This window comes from Urocitellus parryii, chromosome 10, assembly GCF_045843805.1.
Source record: "Urocitellus parryii isolate mUroPar1 chromosome 10, mUroPar1.hap1, whole genome shotgun sequence".
Taxonomy (NCBI): Eukaryota; Metazoa; Chordata; class Mammalia; order Rodentia; family Sciuridae; genus Urocitellus; species Urocitellus parryii.
Genome location: NC_135540.1, coordinates 91,725,471 through 91,749,878, shown reverse-complemented (window position 1 = coordinate 91,749,878; position 24,408 = coordinate 91,725,471). Strand labels below are relative to the sequence as shown.

General features: G+C 33.3%; 1 protein-coding gene across 1 annotated transcript; it reads right to left on the bottom strand.

The window, feature by feature from the left end:
* Positions 1 to 1,165: 1,165 nt before the first annotated feature.
* Positions 1,166 to 23,991, bottom strand: LOC144257233 (UDP-glucuronosyltransferase 2B31-like). Its single transcript, XM_077803347.1, has 6 exons — positions 23,242 to 23,991; positions 21,780 to 21,928; positions 11,107 to 11,238; positions 9,173 to 9,260; positions 8,058 to 8,277; positions 1,166 to 1,577 (listed from the first exon to the last, which is right to left on the bottom strand). Exons 1-6 carry the CDS (start codon positions 23,963 to 23,965, stop codon positions 1,298 to 1,300), a joined length of 1,593 nt encoding a protein of 530 aa, XP_077659473.1. The 5' UTR covers positions 23,966 to 23,991; the 3' UTR covers positions 1,166 to 1,297.
* Positions 23,992 to 24,408: the final 417 nt, after the last annotated feature.

Genomic DNA, 24,408 nt, shown 5'->3' with positions numbered 1-24,408 from the left:
TAACAACAAAATCCTGTTGGAACTACTCTGCATGGGCCAAAGTGACCTAGAGTTGCCATGACAGTCAGTACTTCAAAGTCTGATGTCACCATTCTCTCAGTCAAAATCCATAGGTGGACCTGGGCAGAACTTACTGGAAACTTCCCTGGGATGCCCAATGAAACCCGAGTGCAGGAGAGGCATGTTTTCCTGGTCCTCTCTGAGAGGAACAATTCTCCACTTTGAGAGTGTCCCCTTTCCCATTTGCTATATCCCTTCAGTAAACTCTTTCCTGTTACCCTGAGTGACATATCTGAAATTATTCTGAACTGATCACAAGACTCGGGGTTTGAAGGGGGTCTTCGCATTGCCTCAGTGTCTCAGAGGTTCCCAGGTCTATTAACACTATGACTTCATAAATATGTAAGAATTTTGGAAGCCATATATGAATTATGGTTTGAGCCAACATAAGGCTGGGAAGTTGCTTTTCTGGGAAATCCTGTGTGAAATTCCCAAACCCCTGATCATGCTGGTTCTCTGCCTTAGCTCAGAGTCTTAATCAAACAACAGCTCCCCAGAAGTGGGCAGTGACAGCCATGACCTGCTAAGCGTAAAACCACCTGTTTACCAGAGGACCCCCTGCTACACTGAAATCTTACACCTACAGAACCCCCTTTGTCTGTACTGTTATAACTAAAGCAAACATAGGCTATTTCTGTGTTAGAGTCAGATCCTTCTGTCTGTTCAATCAAAAATCAAAAAATTGATATTTTATATATCCACTGAAAGAAGAAATGAAAATGAGGACATCTAGGTGAACATTTTTAAAGGGCTAAGAGCAAAAGGGAATGAGCTCATGAAACCAAATATTTCCCACATACTTCTATTGGATAAGAGAAAGCAGGTAGGCATCACTACATTTCTAAAGCCACTGACAAATGACTTTGTTTCCTTCATCTTTCAGGAAAGATGGATGCTGGGGCTGAATGTACAATGAAAGGTAAGCATCACTTCCAGTTTCCTGGAAAACCAATGGAAAGAAAATAACAATACTCTAATTTGTGAACTCTATCTTCAAAGAGGTGAAAGCTACAAAACAAAATCAAATGGCAATATAAACGCATATGGTTTAATTTTATTTTCTCAAATAATTTTTCCTTGAACAGAAATATTTCTGTCTCTTGCACAGGGAGTAAATTTCATGAAGATAAAATTTGACTTGACAGAGTGATTTGTGAAAAGTTGTTAGGATAGGTAGGAACCTGGCCATATAGCCTCCTTTAATGGGAGCAACGGGAGGAGCCAGGCCTAGATAAAATTACTCTCTTTTTTTCTTCTTTCCAGTTTTAAAAAACATCTGGCAACAAAACAGACAGCATTTAGTGATGATGACTATCCCAGTTGCCACACAGGCCAGCAGGAACCCAATAACATCCAAAGAGTAGTACTGGAACCAGGAGAGGTCATGGGCAGCCACCCGGAGGTGTTTAGCTCCTTTGTGGCGCATGACAAACTCAATCCAGAAGACAGCTCGGTCCAGAGGCTTCACTGGCTGATCATGCTGAATTCTAGATAACTTCATAGCATTCTCTTTATATCTAAAGGTGAAACATAAAAGGATCAACATTGAAATAAGTTAATCTGTCTAAGCACATGAAGTCAATGAAAGTTTTTTACAAGTGCCATATGGATGATTTAAAATAAATATCAGAGACTTGCCCTGCATATGATTTGTTTTTTTTCTTTTGACACCACATAATGTCTGATTTTAACTTATGTTCTGATGTATAAATATTTCAAAAGTGCCCATGGAATTTCAAGAAGGTAAGTCAAATTCTTCCATTAGAGGAAATAGTTATGAACTATTCTGAGTTCAATAAGTGACAGAGAAAGCATATAATTTATCAAAGATCACCTTGAAGCTTTAAAGAAAATCAAATCATGGTGTGCAGTGCTTCCTAATTATCCTCTCTGTTTTTCCTCTTCTTTTTTACCCTCTACTGTATTTTCCACTCAGTAGCCAGTTTGGGTTTATTAAAATATACACATCTAATTATGAAGCTCTTCTGTTCAAAATGTTCATGTGAATTCTCATCATAAGTAGAATAAAATTGAAGTCTATTCTTGAACTAGTGGATTCTGATGGGTTAGACACTGGCCATGATTTCTGATATCATTTTTTCTCTCTCATTCTATCTAGGCATATGTGTCCTTTTAGTTTTATTTTTATTGACTTTTTTTAGTTATATGTAACATTAGAAATAGCCTGCATTTGCTTTAGTTATATCAGTACAGACAAAAGGGTTCAGTAGTGTAACATTTCAGTGTAGCAGGGATCATCTGGTAAACAGGTTTTTTATGCTTAGCAGGAAAAGTGAGAAATATAACTCACTCTAACTCAGCCCCTAGCACTCCTCTCTTCCCATACCCTCCCCTTGCTTCACTCCTTCTACTCTACTGATCTTTCTGAAGTTTGTTTATACTTTAATTAGTGTTTTTTTGTGTATACTTGATATTGGGATTCACTGAGATATATCCACAAATATACACATGAACTTTAGCCAGAGTTTTTCCACTCTTCTTCCCTTTTCCTGTTCCTGCTTATTCGTCCTCAATATCCTTTGTTTACTCTATTGATCTTTCCTCTCTTTTGATAAAATTATCTCTTCTTTTTTTTCCCTTTCTCCCCAGATGCACCCCATTATTCTGGATTAACTTGCTCATATAAGAGAAAATTTTGACCTTTGGCTTTTTGAGCCAGGCTTGTTTCACTTGGCATGATAGTCTCCAGTTCTATGTATCTACTGGCAAGTGCTATAATTTCATCTTTTAGGACCAATACTCCAATTATGTGTATTCACTACAATTTCTTTATCCATTCTTCTGTTGAAGGGCACCTACACTGGTTTCATAGCTTGGCTACAGTGAACTGTGCTACTATAAATATCAATGTAGTTGAGTTCCTATAGTATACTGATTTTAGATCATTTTAATATATACTGAGAAGTGTGATAAGTGAATCATATTGTGGGTCCATTCCTAGTTTTTAGTGTTTCAGGCACATGTGTGTTTTTCCTGTTCTCCAGTGTCACCAACGTGTTCTCCCTTGACACCTTCATACTTTATAATCTCATCTTGCTTTTCCTTGAGCATCCTTTCATACAATACCCCCAGTCTTGCTTCTTTCTCATGGCTAAGGTCTTGGTCATCATGCCACTCCTCAGAGGTACTTTTCTTGGCCATATTAGCATAGCAGCCATAGGCATTTCTTCTATTATTTTATGTTGTTTTAAAAGTATTTCATAATAACATAAAATATATTTTCTAAAATAAGCCCCCAAGAGTACAAGAAAAACACAGCATATCCTAAGTGATCACCTGGAAGTATCACAATTAACTTGCAGGGATGGTGAAGTAAGGACACCTATGTACTCACTATTGGATCAAATTATAGGATTTTTAGGTAATATGTAATGCCACTTAGAAGATCCTTAAGAATCAACTAGAAGACTTAAATCTGATAATGAAATACAAACTCGGAAAAGTAATGGTATACAAATCACCACACAAAACACAATAGCTTTTTTAATATACAAATAAAAAACTCAGTGAGAAAGAAATCAGAAAAACATTTTTCAACAATACCTTCAAAGAAAAATCAGTAGGAATAAATGTAATCAAGGAAGTGTAAGTTTGCTACAATACAATTTATAGAATATGAAGAAAGAAGATACTAGGAGATGGAAAGTCATGAATTAGCAGAAAGAATGCTGTGGAAATAGCCATCTGGCTGAAACCAATCTACAGATTTAATAAAATCCTTGTCAAACTACCAATGGAAATCTTCACAGAACTAAAATAAAAATCATAAAATTTATATGGAAGCCCCAAAGACCCCAAATATCCAAAGCAATTCTGAACAAAAGGAGAAATGCTAGAATTATCACAATTCCAATTTTAAAATATACTACAGAACCATAATAACAAAAAGAAAATAGTGTGGGATAAAAAGAGTCACAGATCAATGAAATATAATAAAAGCCCAAGAAATAAACCCATACAGCTATAGCCATCTGATTCTTGAGAAAGGTGCCCCAAATACACATTGGAGAAAAGACAGCCTTTTCTAAAAATGGTGCTGGTAAAACTGGAGAGCCATATGTAGAAGACTGCAGCTTAATCCCTAACTTTGACCCTGTACAAGAATAAACACAAAATGGATCAATGATCTGAGTATAAGACCGGAAACTTTGAACCAACAAGAAGAAACACTTCAAGATATAGGCACAGGCAATGACTTCCTGAATAGGACTCCTATATTTCTGAAACTTATAGGAAGTATCAAAAAATGTGAGTCACCAAATTAAAATGCTTCTGCATAGTAAAGAAAACAACCACCACAGTGAAGGGGCAGCCTATAGAATAGGATAAAAACTTTGCCCTCTCCTCTTCTGACAGGATTAATATTCAAACTACATAAGGAATTCTAAAGGCTTAATACCAAAATATTCTCCAAATAAACCAATCAATAAATTGGCCAATGAACTGAAAAGACATGTTATGGTTTGAATATAAGATATCCCCCCCCCATAGCTCATATGATAGTGCAGAAATGTTCAGAGGTGAAATAATTAGATGATAAGATTTACAGCCTCATCAGCAGATTAATTAATTTGAATGGAAGTGAATGCATTCCTGGTGGTAACTATTCCTAGGGTGTGGCTGGAAGAAGGAGATTACTGGGGGTGTAAACTTGGGCATTATATTTGTCCCAGGATCCTTATCACTCTGTCTCTCTCTCTCTCTGATTCCTGGTTCCCATGAGCTGAGCAGCTTTCCTCTGCGGTGATGTTCTGCTGTGATTTTCTACCTCATCTTAGGCCCACAGCAATGGAATTGGCTGATTGGGAACTGAACCTCTAAAATTATGATCTAAAAAAAAATTTCCTTCTGTAATTTAAATTCTTCCTGTCAGGTATTTTGGTCCCAGGGGGGGAAATCTGACTATAACCCAATACATTTAAAAATGTTCAACATTTCAACATTTTAGCCAACAAGAAAATGCAAATTAAAACTACTCTGAGATTCCTTCTCAGCCCAATCAGAATGACTATCATCAGGAATCCAAATAAAATAATTGTTGGCAAAAATGCAGGGAAAAGGGAATACTTATATACTGTTGGTGGAAATGGGAAGTAGTGCAGTTAACAGAAATTAGGGTGAAATTTCCACAAAAAAATTAAACATAGAACTACCAAATAATGAAGATATACCACTGCTGGGTACATACTGAAAGGAGTTAAAGATTTATTTTACTATAGAGATACCTGAATATTTCACTCTTCATGGTACACTCTACAGTGGCCAAATTATAGAACCAGCCCAGGTTTCCATCAACAGATGAATGGATAAAGAAGATGTGATATCACACACACACACACACACACACACACACACACACACACATAGGAGAGAGAGAGAGAGAGAGAGAGAGAGAGAGAGAGAGAGAGAGAGAGAGAGTATTTTTGAACCATAAAGAAGGAAATATGTCATTTGTAGGAAAATAGATGGAAGTATACATTTCAGTAGTAAGTGAAATAAGTAAAAAATCAGAAATACAAAAATTTCATGTTTCCCCTCACATGTGGAATCTGACAGGGTAGGTGATATAAAAGTAACAGGAAGACTATTATACAAGAGGAAAGGGATCAGGGGAGAAGGAGGAGAAATTGTTAGGGAAATGAAAGTCTTTTAGGACATAATGTAAAACTAATATATTCATATTTACCTCTGATGTTTTAATCTGTATTCTCTTTTTCACTTATACATTGTTTTATGTCTCTTTTCCCATTCTTTCTTAATTTCTCTCAGAGTATTTTTATTATTCAATGTGTTAGGATTTTTTCTTGGAAATGTAGTTTTGAACTTGTCCTTTAAGTGATACCTTCCTTAAACCATTATACTAGCATTAGGAGAAATGAGAATTGAGTTGAAGACAGTCATTCTACGTTGAAACTATATACTCCATATAATTCCCTTTTGCAGTATGGAAAAGGTTAATTATTGAAATTTTGTTTTATCAAATATCATGAAAAAAATTTTATTGTGCTTCTAAGATTACCACAAAGTTAAAAAAAAATCAACCATATGGAATGTTTGGAAAATATTTGCAAACCATATACCTGATGAGACTCATTAAAATCAATAATTAAAATATAAATAACCTGATTAAAAGTGAGCAAAATGTTGGAATTAACATTTCTTTCATGAAGATAAGTGAATGACCAAAAAGCACATAAAATGATGCTCTTTAGCTATCATGGAATGGAAATCAAGACCACAGTGAGCTACAATCCTTTTTACTAGGATGACTACAATAAAATAAACAAGTGATAATAAATGCTAAAAATAATATGGGAAAATTGGAACTCTCTTATATTGCTTGTATGCTGCAAAAATTTTTGCAACTACTTTGGAAAATAGTTTGGCAGATCTTAATACATATAAAATTATCATATGGGGCTGGGGATGTGGCTCAAGTGGTAGCGTGCTCGCCTGCCATGCTGCGGCCCGGGTTCGATTCTCAGCACCACATACAAACAAAGATGTTGTGTCCGCTGAAAACTAAAAAATAAATATTAAAAAAAAATTCTCTCTCTCTCTCCCTCTCTCACTCTCTCTTTAAAAAAAAATTATCATATGACTTAACAGTTCTAAAACTAGAAATTACCAGAAGACATGAATACTTATGTTCATACAAATTATACACATAAAAAACAATAAAGGCTGACCCTTGGCAAAGTATGATAAAACTAACAACACTAGCGAAAGAAACCATTGAAAAAGACCATAATTTTTATTATCTTTTTATGTGAAATATTTAGAATAGGATAATCTATAGATACAAAAAATAAATGGAGTTGCCTTGCCTAGGAGGCAATAAGAAATGACTTCAATGCATTGTCACATTTCTTTGTTGTGATAAAATTTCCAAAAATTATAGTATTTAAGAGGTTTATAACTATGGAAACATCAAATGTATTTGAATTTGAATTCACACTTTTTAATTCAGATATAAATGGTATATTGTGTGTTATACATCATTAGAATCTGTGAAAATATTAATACTGATGAAATAATTTTTGAGTAAAATAATTTATGGTTGCAGAAATTTTAAGTATGGATTTAAGATACTGTATTATCTCTATAAGTTTATCATTCTTTTCTTGTGTCGATCCTGTCATATTTAAAAATTAAATCCTCATTGCAAATGGCTCTATATGGTAAACATTTTGTGTATGTGTAGAAATGACGCAGTAATCATTTACCTATGTAATTTATAAGATCAATGCAACTTTGAAATACTTATGATATTTGAAGTTTTATATAACTATGAAATAGTAATGGTTAAATTGGTTGAAAATAGATTTAATATGGGTTGAATCTTTAGATTCTTTCAAAATTACCCTCCTCCACAGCCACATCAATGTTTATAACAGCACAATTCCCAATAGCTAAACTGTGGAAACAACCTATATGCCCTTCAATAGATGAAAGAATAAAAACAATGTGTCATATATACACAATGAAATATTACTCTGCAATAAAAGAGGATAAAATCATGACATTTGCAGGTAAATTAATGGAGTTAGAGAAGATAATGCTAAGGGAAGTTTGCTAATCCCAAAAAACCAAATGCCGAATGTTTTCTTTGATATAAGAGGGTTGATTCATAGTGTGAACGGGAGAGGAAGCATGGGAGGAATAGACAAACTCTAGATAGGGCAGAGGTTGGAGGAGCATGAGGTTATTCATAATGGTGGAATATGATGATCATTATTATCCAAAGTACAGCTATGAAGACATGAATTGGTGTGAATACACTATGTATACAACCAGAGATATAAAAAGTTGTGCTCTGTATGTGTAATAAGAATTGTTATGAATTCCGCTGTCATATATAAAAAATTAATTAATTGAAAAAATTACCCTCCTCCAAATGGGCTAAAATTTATACTCATTGATGAAAAGACAATTCTTCTATGAATACTACCCAATGTCAAAGTTGTTGTACTCACATAGGGTCATTAATGACCATCCTCAAGGCCTTGAGAAGATCTGCGCTTGTCAGTGTTCTGTATTCCAACCTAATAGCTGCTCCCTTGGCCTTCACATGAACAATGTTGTCAGGTTGATCGGCAAACAAAGGAATGCCCACCATAGGGATCCCATGGTAAATCCCCTCATAAACACCATTGGCTCCACCATGAGTTATAAAAGCTTTTGTTTTTGGATGACCTAGAATTGATTTAATGTCAAAAAAATTATTAATTTAAATCTTAGAAGGAACATGAGAAGTGAGTATTATAAGACATTAAAGGGATCAGTGTGTATTTTAGATGACAAATTATTATAAACACGACCCTGCATTAATTATTTTTTTTATATCTCAGAGGAACAAGCACCTTAGTCCACTAGAGTGCTAACCGAAAACTACATGAAAGAGAGAGTACATGATTGAGAATTGAATATTGAATACAACATTAATAGGCAGAAAAAATAGAATATTTTTTAGTAAAAGAATCAATATGCACTTATGAAAAATAAGGTCATGAAGGACATGTAAGCATATTATCTCATTAAAAAACTGAAGTCATTAAGTTTGCTATGTAGCTTGTCCAAAGCAGCAGGGAATAGGATGATGATGGTACTGAATTCAGAGAAAAGAGAGCCTACACTTCATTACAAAATATGTTTGCACTTCATAATGAAGATTGTGCATTAATTTCTAGAGAAAATAAAGTGTCACTGTCCATAAAAAAAAAAAATCCTGGATGCCATTTTGAAAGATATTTGAAATACACCTGCAGGAGAGGAAAGAATAAGTGAAAGACATACAAAAACACAGAGAGACAATCCAGGAACTGAGTGACAAATTCTTTCAGAGGTAATTGCACCAGAAATAAAGATAACTTGGATTCTGTATATAATGATGGTGTATATTAAAATTGCAGCTTTTTGCTTTGTTTTTTTTTCAAACCATCCCTGGGCCTGGAAAATAATTAAAAAGAAGTTGAACATTGTGTTTGATTTTTTTTTTAAATAACAAGTATTGAATAAAATGTTTCCTGTCGAATTTTTAGCATCCAGATTGATGGTACTCATGCTTTTAGGACTTATCTCAGAGTCTTACCAAGAAGGTCATTCTGGGGGATCCAGTTGTATATTCGAGTGTTGGGTCCTAATTTATCTGGCTTCTTGCCTTGATATCTCCAGATGACCTGTTTGGTAAATAATGCACTTTATTCTATGATTTAAAGATTAATGTTATAGCATGTTTGCATTCTAAAAATTTAATTGATCATCTAGTTCAACATTTAACACATAAGAATAAAAGTACAATTTTAAGTAACGAGAATTATGAAAATACAAACTAAAACTCCATAACTATTTTGTTTTATGCATTTTAATCCTAGATTTCATTTTCCAAATTAATATCATTATGTTTATTTATTGTGAGTGACATAGATAAGACAGGACATATATTGTTTAACATGCTTATTTCAGTTTGCATTGTTTTTTATACATAAAAGCAAACCAATGCAGTCAGCTACTGTTAGAAATAAATTAACACTAACTAGGAATTACATATAACTTGTATTTGACATTAATTTTATTAAACACTACCTAAAAGAAACCTTTTACTTGTACTTATGGACCTTAACCCACACTTCTATCAATATTGGTGAATTTTGAAATTCTTTAAGTTTTAAAAGGAAGAACTCATTTGCAACTTACAAATAATTACATGGATATTAAAATAAAGTTCAAAATTGTGAGGTTGCTAAATGTTTTAAAACTGTGTGTAATCATTTAATGATGCAGTACACATCTTGTTAGTAGTCTTATATATCTCCAAGATATTTTTATGTCTAGGAATAAAATAAGGAGCTGACTCTGGAAATTAAAAGCAATCTTCATGAACTGGAGTATTATTTCTAAGTATAATTTCATATCTTCTAAATTTGCAATGGGAGCAGCAAAGTAAATTTAGGTCTACAGAAGGAAAAATAATTGGGTGATTAGGAGAAGGCTATATCAGATAGGAAACTACAGAGCAGATGCAAAACACTCAAAGACCACAAGAGTGGTTATGTTAGAAATTGTAATACTGAAGCATTTTATGGAGGTGGGAACTTTTGAATTTCATCACATGCCAGGCTTGCTTCTGCTTGACTCTTCCTTATACTCTCTTCTTTCTTCATCAGGTATTAGTCTGATGTTTTAGAAGCAAAGTTATTTGGGGTACATTTCGTAATGTACAGGGTCCATTTCAAAGCAGAAATAATCTCTACACTTTCTCTAATTGTCAGACATTGTCAGGATCCTGTTCACTAGTGCAAGCTGTTTTTTCTTTTTCTACAAATGCATGTGACTGAGTGGAAATCTGGCCCCATGGTTTGGGTAGCTTTTCTCCTCAAAACTCCAGGAGCAGTTTACTAAATAAATTTATAGTTTTTTTTTTTTAAATGGGGAGGGGATGTATTTTGGGCTTACAGTTTCAGAAGTTCAATCCATATTGGAAGGCTCCATTGTTCTGGGCCAAAGATGAAGTAGAATATCATGGCAAGAATCAGATTCTTAAATGAGGGTAAGCAAGGAATAAGGGATTGCCTGGGGTATCTAAAATCATGATAAAATTCAGCATTCTTCAATACCTGCTTAGCATTATTGTGGTGGTCAAGTTATGAGTTAACTTTTTATAGCTTTCTGATAACATTAGCCATGTATATAGTGCCCTCAGGGATCCTGCAAGGAAAAGGAAGAAGTAGCAGGGACGAATGTGGTACCTGTGTAAATAAATGCCTGTGATAACCTTACAATTAAATTTCAAAATGGACCTGTAAAATACATTTTTTATGATCACAATGTTAATATTAACATGAATTAAACACTCTCTACTTTTTAGAATTACCACACATATTTTTGTTTAAAACATGATTTCTGAGATGAACTAGAGAGATCACAATAGGTTATGTTTCACAAAGGATACATCATTAGCAAACCCTTTATAAAGTTTAACAGACTTTTTACATATTTGGTCACTAAGAGGGCACTTTTGCTTACCTTTTGTGGAATCTGTGCAAGAGCAAATGCAATTATATTGGCTTTCTCTTCTGGCATGTTAGAAACCATCGACCCCAGAGAAAATACCACAATACCATTTTCTCCAGAACTCTGTACAAATTCTTCCATTTCCTGTGAATAAAACATTTGCTCCATCAAAAAAGATGAAGAGGGAGGGGATACAAGATGTCAGATTAGAGGAATGCTGCCTTTCTAGTTGCTCCAAGGATCAAAATACAAGCAGTGAGAATACTGCTTCTTAGTGAGGTGGGTGAAAGAAGGATTTCACTAAAATTCAATACTGGACAGTGAGAGTGTCTCAGAGACTCAGAAGTTTGGATTTATTAAACAGAGAAGATTACAATGAAACCAAACTGTGGAAGCAGCTAAATCAGTAGTAATGGTACTGTCTACCACAGAGAAATAAAAAATGAAGGGAGAAACAGATTGGATATTTTATATGAAAAAAACCTGAGATCAGAGAAGCAACATGAAGTTAGCTGATCAGAGACTCCACTGGGCACTTGTGATTTAATGTGTTTATTTACTGCCTGGGGAGAGATAAGGTGGATTCATCTTGAGGTGGCCTTTCTCCAGTCTCTCTTGCCAGAAAGAGGAGATCTGAGCAAACACTGCTATAATGCCTACTGTGTGGCCTAGAGTGTACCTGGGAGTGAAGCAGGCATAGAAAATATTTTACCCCAGGGGATTCAAGTCAGAAAAACTAAGGGGGAGCACAACTTGCTTTTCCTTTGAGCTGGTGGCTCTTGTGACCAGCTGAAGTGGGTGAGAATCTGAACAAGGAACTTATAGAAATGTTCAGGGACTGAGCCTAGGAAAGATGTGCAGGTGAACAGCAGAATGTGTGGAAGATCAGCTCCCCTGTGAAATGAGTAGAATTCTCAGGAGGCTTCTGAGATTCAGACTCCCTACAGAGATAAGCAACTGACAGGGCCTAGGTGTGTGTCCATCTAATTTCTTCAGAGTATATACCAAACAAAACCCCTGAGGTCTGATTAGACCTAAGTTTCCTCCATCAGAACTCATCTCATAGAACACTGCAGCAACCCCACCCCAGGAGTGCATAGATCTGGTCTGTGCACACAAAGCTCCAACTGACACATCTTCCCATTCCAACATATGTCATACTGGTAAGAAGTGAAGTGAGAATTATTTCAAACACCTTCAGACTTAGTCCATTCCAAGTGGTAGCTCAGAGAGAAACACAAAAAGAGGAAGGTGATAACAAAATCCAATCTTTGCTTTTACTCTCAGTATATAGCTAAAAAATAAATGGAATGATAAATAGTTGAGTATAGTCAGTAACCATCCATTCTGACTATTTTGGCCACCTCAATGGAAATGATTCCTTCATTTATCATTATGAATATTTTTATTTTTTCTTATTCTTTCTGTGTGTTTGTGTATTCTTCCATTACTGATTGATTTATGGACATATATACATTTCTTTCTTTTTTTCAGCATTTTTAAAATGTAGCTGTTTTTCCTTGCATTGTCTTTTGAGAGTTAGTGTTTTTTTGTTCTGTATATATTTGTTTTGTTTTGTATTTTTTTAATTGTTTGTTTCTGTATCTCTCTTTTATTCTCCTGGTTATAGCAAAAATCTATCCTCTATTTTTCTCTCCATTTATTTATTTCTCTTATTTTCTCCTCCATCCTTATAACTCTCACCTGCTCTCTCTTCTGCATTCTCTCTCTTCACTTTTTAAAATTTCAAACTTTTTTCCCTATCTTCCTGTCTCACATTATTTCCTCTTACTGACTGTAATTTTGCCATCTTTAAACTAATTGGTTTATATAACTCTTGATCCCACCATTAATGTTGTTGAAATTATTACTTCTGTGGATGACATAGTTGACACCTGTTTCTTGTCTTAATGTCAGATTTAGTTTATATTTATGCACTGCTTCATTCTTCACAATTGCTGACCCACTTTCTCTGTTTTTTGTAGCAATTAACATTTTAGAAGTCACAATAGAATCCAGGTATTTATTTTAATGCTGTATATTATTTGTATCCAATGTTGTTATTGTTTATTTCCCCTTATTCTGTGAGTAGCTGGATATCTACAGTGACACTACAGGTTTACAGGGTAGAGAAGTGCACTGCTGAAATAAATTCAACCAAAATATAGCTCATCTTGCTTCACATGAAAATTAATGGCATTCAATCCCTAACTATACTTTAATACAGAGAATAATAGAGATAAAAACTCAAACTAATGATAAGGCCTCAAATAGAAACAGCTGGGGGTGGGTTCATGGCTTCCACCTATGGAAATCCACTGCACAGAAAAAATAGAGAGAATTAATTCAAAGGTTGTGAACACCATACTTATAAAACAGTGTTAATCCAGATCACTCCAGGACACTTTGGAATTTTTTTTTAAAGCAGGTAAATATTATGCCTTAAAAATGGAAGAGGCCCGGGGTTGTGACTCAGTTGTAGAGTGCTTGCCTACCACACATGAGGCTATGGGTTTGATGCCTAATACCACATTAAAAAAAAACTAAATAAATAAAAGTATTGTGTCCATCTGTAACTAATTTTTAAAAAAAAAAAGTATGGAAGAAAAATATGCATAAAACCCGACACAAGACTACAAGAATTATGTAAAAATAAGGTAACATGAAATCACTTAAAAGTTCCTAATTTTGCAACAACTGATGCCAAAGATATTGAAATTTTTAAAACATCAGTTATACAATTCAAAAAGTAAATTATTATAAACTATAATCAATGAAATTATTATATTTTAAAATGATCAATGAATTATAAAAATGATCAATGAATTCCAAGAGAACACAGAAAAACAATTGATTGAATTAAAAAAATCATTACAGAATATGAATGAAAAATTCAACAAGATAGAAATATTGAAAAAGAACCAAACATAAATCTTGAAAGTCAAAGATAAAATAAATCAAATAAAAGGTCAGTTGAAAATCTTTATACTACAGTAGACAATACTGAAAACAGAACATGAGATATAAAAGAAAAAGTGGCCAGCTTTGAATATTCAGACAGTTCTAAAGTAAAGAAAATAAGCAACCGTGATGATAATAATTATTTAATGAAAGAGTCCATATAGAAGAAATAAAAAACAAACCCTGAAGTTCACAAATGAACAAATCTGATGGGAAGAGTAGCTAAGCAAATGAGAAATAGGATCACATTAAACATAAATGAATCAAAATGACAGGAATTAATAAACATCTCTTTGTAATGACATTGAATATAAATCATCTCAATTCTTTAATTAAAATATATAGTGTCGAAGAATGAATTATAAAACCAAACCCAATGATATGTTGTTCATAAATGACACACCTTACAGGTAAAGACAGCCATAGGCTGAAAGTAACAAGATAAAAATTGATACATATGCAAATGGAATCAGAAAATAGGCAGGATTATCTACTCTTGTCTGACAAACAGACTTCAAGCCAAAATTAATCAGAAGAGACAAAGCTGGTCACTTCATACTGGTAAAGTAAATAATCCAACAAGAATATATAACAATTATAAATATTTAATTCATAAACATGAATCCAACTAATTACATAACAGACACTAGTCAAATTGAAGCCTAGGTTAGACCTGAATAAAATAATTCTTGGGAATTTTAACAAAATTTTATCATCTTTTGATAGGTCATCCAGACATAGAATAAATAAGAAATCTTTGGACCTGAAAAATATTATAAGTCAAATGAACTTATGGATATCTATAGAACATTTCATTCAACAGCATCTGAATATACATTATTCTCAGCAGCTCAAGAAAACCTTCTCCAAAACAGACAATATTTAAGGCAACAAAGCAACTCTCATCAAATACAAAACAAGTAGTATTACTTATTATATTCTACCAGATCATAATTGGATGAAATTAGAAATCAACATGACAGAAGCACACAAAAACTATATGAACATATGGAGATTGGACAATCTCTATTGTATAAAAATGGATTATAGAAAAAATTAAGGGAGAAATTTAAAAATTCTTAGACTCAACTGAGAATAGTAATACAACCTCTGGCACAGATTGAAGGAATTTCTAAAAGAAAAGTTTATAGCTATGAGTTCCTGTATAATAAAATCATGAAGATCCCACATAAAACCTATTTTTTTTTTCATTTCAAGGCCCTTGAAAAAGAAGAACAAACCAATTCCAAAACCAGTAAAATAGCAACAAGGAAAGATAAATAAATAAGATAGAGAAAACAGGAAAGAAAGAAGTCAAATTATTAGTTTGTAGATGATATGATCCTATATCTAGAAGAGCCAAATGACTCCAACAAAAGACTGATATTGCTAATAAACAAATTTGACAAAGTAGCTGAGTATAAAATCAACATACAAAAATCAATAGCTTTCTTATATACCAACAATGAATCTGCAGAGAAAAAAAAATCAAAAGAATTATTTCATTCACAATAGCCTCAAAACAAAATAACAACAACAACAACAACAACAACAACAACAACAAATACCTAGGAATAAAACTAACAAAAGAGTTAAAAACCTCTAAAATTGAAGATTGAAATTATAGAAGACATAAAATAAGATGGAAAGACCCCCCCTTGTTCATGGATAGGTAGAATTAATATTATTAAAATCACCAACTATCCAAAGCAATATACATAATATATATATATATATATATATATATATATATATATATGTAATCCTCATGAAAATATCAATAACAATCTTCACAGAACTAGAAAAGATAATCCTAATATTCATCTGGAAGAATAAAAGACCCATAATAGTCAAAGCAATTATAATCCTAAAAGCAATGCTGGAGGCATCACAATGTCTGATGTCAAATTATACTACAGAGCTCTACTAACAAAAACTACATGGTACTGACATGAATAAGACATATTGACTAGTAATATAGTATAGAAAACACAGAGAAAACCACACACATGCCAAAAACATACCTTGGATAAAAGATTGCCTTTTAAATAAATGATGCTGGGAATATTGCAGAAAAATGAAACTATACTCTTTTCTCTTACCCTGCACAAAAATCAACTCAAAATGGATCAAAAACCTAGAAATTAGAACCAATACTATACAACTCCTAGGAGAAAATGTAGGGTCAACACTCCAGCATAAAGACACAGGCAATGGCTTTTTCAAATAGAACACCTAAACGTCAGGAAATAATTCCAAGAGTAGATAAATTGGAAGGCATCAAATTAAAAAGCTTCTGAACTGCAAAGGAAACAATTAGAATTGTGAAGAGATAACTTATGAAATGGAAGAAAATCTTTGCATAACACCTTCTGACAAATGATTAATATTTTGGATATATAAAGAATTCCCAAAACTTTACACCAAAAACAAACAAACACCCCAAATAATCAAAGAGAAAATGAACTAAAAAGATGCTTCTCAGAAGAATAAATATAAATAGTCAACAAAAATATAAAAACAAAAAATGATCGACATCATTAGAAAGAAGGGAAATGAAAACTACACTGAGATTTTATCTTTCACCAGTCAGAATAGTAGTCATTGAGAATAAAAAGAAAAATAAATGCTGGAGCGGATATGCAGAAAAAATTTGTTACACTATTGGAGGAATTGTTAATGTGTACAACCACTATGGAAATCAGTATGGATAGTTTTCAAAGAGTAAGCATGTAACTATCATATCACCCAGTATACCATTTCTCAGTATTTACCCTAAAGAATTAAAGTCATCTTATAACAGTGATACATGCATACCCATTTTATAGCAGTACAACTCATAATACACAAAGTATGGAACCAGCATAGGTGCCTGCCAATGGATGACTGAATAAAGAAAATGTGGTATATATACACAATGGAGTTTTATTCGGCCAAAATAACAAATAAAATTATGTCATTTTAAAAAAGTATGAATGGAATTAGAGTCTTTTACATGAAATAAGTCAAACTCAGAAAGACATGGGTTGTATAGTTTCTCTCATATTTGCAAGCTAGAGAGGAAAAATGGAAAAAAAAATGAGGGTAGATCTCATGGAAATAAAAGGGAGATCAGTGGAGAAAGGGACCAATGGGAGGGAGGTGGGAAGGGAAGGGAAATTCCTGGGCAGTTTTATTGGCCAAAGTATTCTGTTATATTTTGTACATGTATGAATATGTAACATCAGATCTCATCATTATGTACACTCAAATGAACCAATAAAAATGTAGGAAAAGCAGAGAAATTATTAGTATGTAAACTAAGAAGAGAAAAGCATGTATTATTAGAATTTGGGAGTTCTGGATATTTTTAAATTGACCCAGTCACTCACTTTCTTTGGAAAGAGATGTGTGTAATGACATAGAAGGCTCCATTAGGCTTACTTGTAGAAATAAGTGTGTGTGTGTGTGTGTGTGTGTGTGTGTGTGTGTGTGTAAGAAATGACATAGAGCCATTAAATAGTAATTCAAGAGATGATGTTAGAAATTATTATATGTAGACCCTTAATTCATAATTTTATTCATTACTAATGTTAATTTTTTTGTTAAACACTATAGCTAGTGTTTAACTATAGCTATTATTATAGTACTTCACTAGATTTTATTCCAGGCAGGTTATCTGGATGATTTTTTAGTTTTGAATTATTATTACTTATTTTGGTCCTTGTGAGCCCAGAAGTAAAGTTACCTGTGCATAGGATTTTTGTACATTTTTATGTTTCCTCTCTCTATAGTAATTCATTCCTTACTTTATAATTTGTGAGAGTTTCCCAAGTTTTCCTCTATAATAGCTCATAAAAACTGGAGATGAACAAACACTAGCATTCAGAAGATTAATATTATGGTTTGGAATTTCTTATACATAATTCTAAGGATCCTAACAATCCTGTACATGTCCAGAACTATACTGATCCATAATCAGCATTTTCACTGCATTGGAATGATACATGTACTTGAGTAATCATATCTTTGGGTTATTTATATGTCTCATCTTTTTCCCTGAAATTTTTTAATGATAATGAAGTTCTATGAGAATGAAGTGTGTATCAGAGGCTGTAAAGAACCCTTATTTTTCACCTCATTATGAACCATGGGAGCTCTTGCACCACAGTGGGACTTCCTCTGGCCCTTTTATAGAACAGGTCAACTTGTTGAGTAGCTCAATCACATATAGTGGACATTGCACTACTCCTAGGAACTTGTGACACATCCAGTTATTTTGTGATTCCGGTATCCTAGAGCAAAGTGTACAGCAATATATTCAATATATTTTCTCCTTGCTCAAAATATTCTTAATCTCGTATTGTACAAAGATTTTCTTACTACTACTGTCTTATAAATATACCCTTTTTTTAAACCAATCAATCCCTGACACAGACAGGTCCCAGTCTTTCTGTAACATTATTTTTCAAGGAAAATAATTTAATCATATGAAAATTTGGAAGAGCATGAAGAAAGTATGTAATGTCTAAAAAGATTCGCCAAAATTATCTTTGGTTCATTTAGAGATACTGCTGATTCAAAATTTGAATTTTTTCATTGGGGTCTTTTTTTCTGTTCATGTAAGTACATGAATAGATACATGCACATATATAATGTAAATGGAAGATTAAAATTATTTTGTATATATAAAATTCTTTTTTTTCTCACAAAGAATGATATTATTATAATCAGTATTTTGCCTTTTAATCTCCAACTAAACTTGTGTTATGACTTAATGTAGTTACGCATTTATTTGTAAAGTAATTGTACTGGGCAAGGTGGTACACACCTGTAATCCCAGTAGCTCAGGAGATTAAGAGAGGAGGATCTCAAGTTCAAAGCCAGCCTCAGCAACAGCAAAGCATTAATCAACTCAGTGAGACCCTGTCTCTCAATAAAATCTAAAAGAGGGCTGGGAATATGTCTCAGTAGTTGAGTGCACATGAGTTGAATCCATAGTACCAGAAGAGAGGTAAAAATAAATATATAAGTAAATAAAGTGGTTGTGATGATGTGGTATGTACCAGAATAACTTTTAAGACCATTACTTAATGTATAACATCACTTAATGTGTTAATTAATTAATGTAAGACTTTTTTCCAATATGTATTCTATAAGTAACTGCCATGAACACAGATTACATTCATTTGAATTTTTGTTTGTATAATTACAATTGGTATACTGTGAAACCCAAGGCTATTTGCATTGTTAAGAGTATTGATACATTTGGATCTTTGACATTTTGACAAATTTCTATATTTAAACAATAGAGAAATTGTCTGAGAATCTAATTATTAATGGAAAGGCAAGTAATTTGGGGGAGCATTACTTTATATAATAAAGATCAAGAAGACAGTGTTTCTAATACTGGCCTGTATTCTAACCTTGTTTATTCTATTAAATAACACCTGCTACTATTATTCCTTATCATGATAACACTGCTATCTACCTTCTCATCCTCCTCCTCCTCTCTCTGCTGTCTTTCCCTTTTATTGACCTGGTCACTTTCTCCTACTGTGAATGGGGAAATCTCTCAAGATCAGAGGTTAATGGTTAAACACTTACAATAACTCTGTCTCAGTTTTTAGTCAGAACTTTCACTAACTTTGGTTTTCTGTTTGTATTGTATGGAACTTATCACAAACAACAAAATAATTCTATTGAATATGAGGCTTGAATAAGATCTCAATATGTTGGTGCCTTAAAGAGGTAGAAAAAAAAGAAACTCTTAAGAGATCACATAAGAGTATGGCAAGTAATGTTTTCTTCTAAGCATGGTATTTATTTAAAATGTTTTAGATTCTTCTGTTTCCTCTATGAAATATTATCCTATTTGCTGACAGAATGATTTTGTAATTGTAAACTAAAGGGTGGACTCAAAAATAAATGACAAGAAATCTTAGATCATCATTATATTTGCAATTTTCTATGATCATTCTGTCAGGAAATTGTGATGTTGAGGCCTAAGTTTTCCAAGGGAGTTTTCCTGAGGTGTCCTCTAAGGTTGGCATATGGCAGAAAGCTCTTTCAAGGTAACATCCCTATCATGATTTAAGATGTAATAGTCTGAGTTCTCAGGTGAGTTTGTTCAAATCTGGAATGAAGACAAGTAAAGGCCACACATTCATATCACTGAGAAAAGCAGTTACTTTAAAGTTAAAAGGTTGTGAAGAGCTTGAACACTTACAATATAATTTCAGCAATTCCACTTACTCATTTGATTGTCAAAACTCACACATTTACCTTTAAGCAAATTGATGGAATATCTATTCTCTAGGTCTTTGGCTGAAAATACTTTGTTGATTTTTCAGAAATCTAGTTTCTGTTATATATGAAATTGTATCCACTGTGCCTGGCACATATTACCTAATTAATATTATTGGTAATAGAGCTATCATACTGTACCTGGGCAGTCTACATTTACAAGAGAACATCTATTGTAGTTTGTTTCAGCCATATTGTGAGTTTCTATCTCTCAATTTGAATATAATCCAAATTAATGTACACTGCAGTGTTTAGGGTATGCTAAAATGAATTAAATGTAAAAATACCCAAATACTACTATTTCTAAGTGTTAATCCTATCTTTTTGGTATAGTTGGGGTCTCTGAAAGTAGATAACAAAGTTTAGATTTTCAGAAGGAAAAATAGTTTTATAGAAACAAAAAAGGAATAATTACAATAGCGAATATTGCTATGGATCCTATGTTTTTACCAAGGACATTGTGTATCAGTATTATCTACTTTTTCCAGGTAACACAATATGAAGTTTGACTATTAATAGATAAATAAGCATAGTCACATGTTAGAACAACCTCATCCATGTTTACATCATTTGTTATCTGCAGTCTTGCAACAAATTTCTGAGTGGTTCCTCTGCATTGTCTTTCGCTCTAAAATCCTGCTTGGTGACTGCATTTTGAAATTTTTCAAATTGGAAACTTTATTCACATTTCTCTTATGCTTAACTCTTTTCATTATCTATCCAGTGTGCTTCACAGATATTTTAAATAACTACTAATTATCTGGCTTTCACTTACCTCTCTAGCATCATCTGCACTTTGCTGAGCCTTCTTCTGATGAACCACTCTTGAAGTTCTTGGGAGTTTCCCTTACTATTGTATGTGCTTTTCCTTTTGTGTCTCCCTCTCTCCCTCAACCCCTTTTCCTCTTCTGTGGAATCTTTAGAATTCACCTTAGTTTTCAAGGCTTTTAGGATTTTTTTAAATGATCTTTGCTGGAGGTTTCATTAGTATTGTATGATTTCCTTGTGATAACACACACACAAATTTATTACTTGTTACAGTCTCTGTACCCAGATGGAATATAAAGTCTGGTGGATGCAGAAACTGTGTCAACTTTATAACTCTCTATATCCAGCACTTATCTCTGGTATATGACAGTTACTTAATAAATATTCTTTGTATTTATTAGAATTAATTATTGATCCTTTATTATGTATTACATAATGAAGGAATCAATTTTCCTGATTATTCTCAACGATGCCCAATATCCTACTTTCTTCTGTGACAGTAATGAAATACCATTACATGTGATGGCATAGAAATGCCTGGGTCTATAATTGGCAAAACTCTTTATCGTGCTTTTCATATCTCTGAGTTAAACACTCTGAATTAAGAATGCAGAGTCATTTCTACCAAAAATATTAATCAAATAGAACAAAACAAACAGGAGAAGATTCACCTTAGGGAGGGGTTTGGCAGGTTTACAGTGGAGTCCTCCAACAAAGTCAAAATTTGGTAAGAGTGGACGAGGAAATTCTAAATCCCAATAGGTTCGAATGAGCCAAAAATCAGCTTTCCCCATTGTCTCATATATTGTAGTGGGTCTCCCTGAATGGAAAAAAGAGAAGAAAAGAAAATGAGAGACATGTACCTTGAATGCTTGATATATTGCCTTGAAATGAGTTGGATTTGTGTAGGCAAGGTGTTCAAATGCTCATGTGTATGTGTGTGTTTGTGTGTTTGCATACAACAATTGATATGTTTTTTAGAGCACCCTTTTGCATACTATATTTGATATGTTTTACATACGTTAATATGTACAGAAACTAGTTGTGTGGGTACTTCCTAGTGTTCCATTAGTATATTTACAATCACAAATAATTAAATTATTAACCTACGCCTCCTTAGAAGTAAACACTCATTTTATTTTCTCTCTAAAAGTGCAAAAGTAACCTAAATTTTTAGAATCTTTATGATATCCATTAACAATCAGTGCTCCTGTAACTGTAGAGATATGTTTGCTAGGAGTAGTCAGTCTAATCTTACAATTGAGCAAACCATTCCCTTGATCCTTGATTCTTCAAGTGAACTGTAATGATTTAGTGAGTATGCCTGAATTTCTCATGACCACTACTGGACTTGCCTCATATTAAGAGATTAATAGTATTAACTTGTTAAAATATAGATTTTTGAAAGTAACAGCCAGAAAGTTTACAGAAATATTAAAATAGAGATTGGTTCTGATGCTTAATTTAGTTCATATTGTCTTAAATGGTAAATGCAGTTTAAGAAATATAGACTCATAAGGTGTGGTTCCACTGTACACCAAGGTTTAGGCCTTAACACATGATTAGTTTGTTTTTATCAAAGGAATATGAAATATAAGTTATCATAATTTATAACTTTCAGTGCCTGAGATAGAGACACTTTTAACGGTGAAGGAATCTTCACAGCAATGCAAATAAATATTATTTTAATTTCTAACTTAGTAAACAATTCTATTCAAAAGTAAACAATTTCCTCCATGGTACATATATATGGTTGTGCTAGTAATACATGTGTATGTTATTAATGTACATATCTATCATTATTAAAACATTTAGTGAGGCTAATAATGACTGTCCTTAAAGATGAAAAGAATACTAAAATGGATACGTAATTGCTCAGAGTAATCTTCAGTGATTCAATTTGCAGGTTATTATTTCCTGAAGTATTTGAATAAGTAATTGCCACTGGTTTCTAACTGGCCCCATAATATAAGGGTTCTTTTTTTTATTGGTGAGACTATTGTTCATCTATATTTTCATTCCATCCTTTTACTTACAGAAAAGAAAGTTCTTCTGATTATATATTCATGCAAGCTCAGCTTCAAAGTCACAGGAAATTTAGGTTTCACAGTACTAATCAAAGAAACAGCTTACCTAGAACTTCACTGTAAAACTGATTCCATTTCTTCACATCAAATGTTTGGAACCAAAAATCAAAATAAAGCATATACATTATGTTTTTAATTCGATCCTTGAATGTCATGTGATCACTTAATTCAGACATCACAATGGGCACATAGGAAGGAGGGAATATAAGTCCCCCACTGTACTTTTCATATGTATAGCCAGGAGTAAAGCGGAGAGTGTATACAAATGGTACTTTAAGTAGCTCAGCCAGCAGCTCACCACAGGGACCAACTGCATCTGCAAGAACCACATCAAATTTTGATTCATGTAGTTTCATCATAATTTTCTTGTTTAAAACTACATTTCTGCACAGTTGTTCAATTGTATCAGAATATTCCTTGAAAACTTTTTGTACTAATGAAAAAAATTCCCAGAAGTCATCTTTTGGAGCAGCATAAATCCATTCATGGATCCATTTGGAGAAATGTTCTTCCAAATTTTGTTTATTTGAAGGTGCAGGGTAAACCTCAAAATTAATAGCAGATGTTGTGTTGGGATTAATAAGAATGGAAGCTGTTGATGTCAGAACAGTCACCTCATGACCTCTCTGGAGAAGTTCATCCAGGATTGTCTTTATGTTCATCCAATGACTGTATTCTGTGGGCCACACCAGCACTTTTCCACAGCTTCCAGAGCTAAAGTAACACATCAGTTGTATCAGCAGAAGGACTGAGTTCCTTTTCACAGACATATTGGTGCAATGTAATGCTTCTTTTACATTAGCAGCTCTTCTTTTCTTCAATTTCTCAGGTTTATATGTCTCAGGATAAATCAATCCAAAGTTAAAGCATAACTCCTGCACTTCAAAGTACAATTGTGAAGGCTTATCATGTGGATGATAGAAGGACAAACACAAGGTAGAGTACATCAAGGTTATAAAAGTTTGTATGCCCTAGAAGGGTTCATCTGTCCTGTGGTGTCCCTCTCTCTTTGTTTCTCTCTCTCCCTCTCTCCTTCCAGATGCTGACATGAGCTGAGTGGCTTTTCTTTGCTGGGACTTCCCTCAGGATGTTCTACTTCACCTTAGGCCCCTAGCAATGGAGTTAGCCATGAATGGACTGAGACCTCTGAAACCTTAAGCCCCAAATAAACTTTTTCTCCTCTAAGTTGTTCTTAGGTATTTTGGTCACAGTG

What these genes read in the sequence shown, in the direction of transcription:
- LOC144257233 (XM_077803347.1), bottom strand. Translation starts at nt 23,965, where the DNA reads ATGTCTGTGAAAAGGAACTCAGTCCTTCTGCTGATACAACTGATGTGT. An exon ending in CTGCCAAACCCCTCCCTAAG is followed by an intron (nt 11,239 to 21,779) that starts GTGAATCTTCTC and finishes TTTTATTCACAG; the next exon opens with GAAATGGAAGAATTTGTACA. An exon ending in CCCCCAGAATGACCTTCTTG is followed by an intron (nt 8,278 to 9,172) that starts GTAAGACTCTGA and finishes AATCAATTCTAG; the next exon opens with GTCATCCAAAAACAAAAGCT.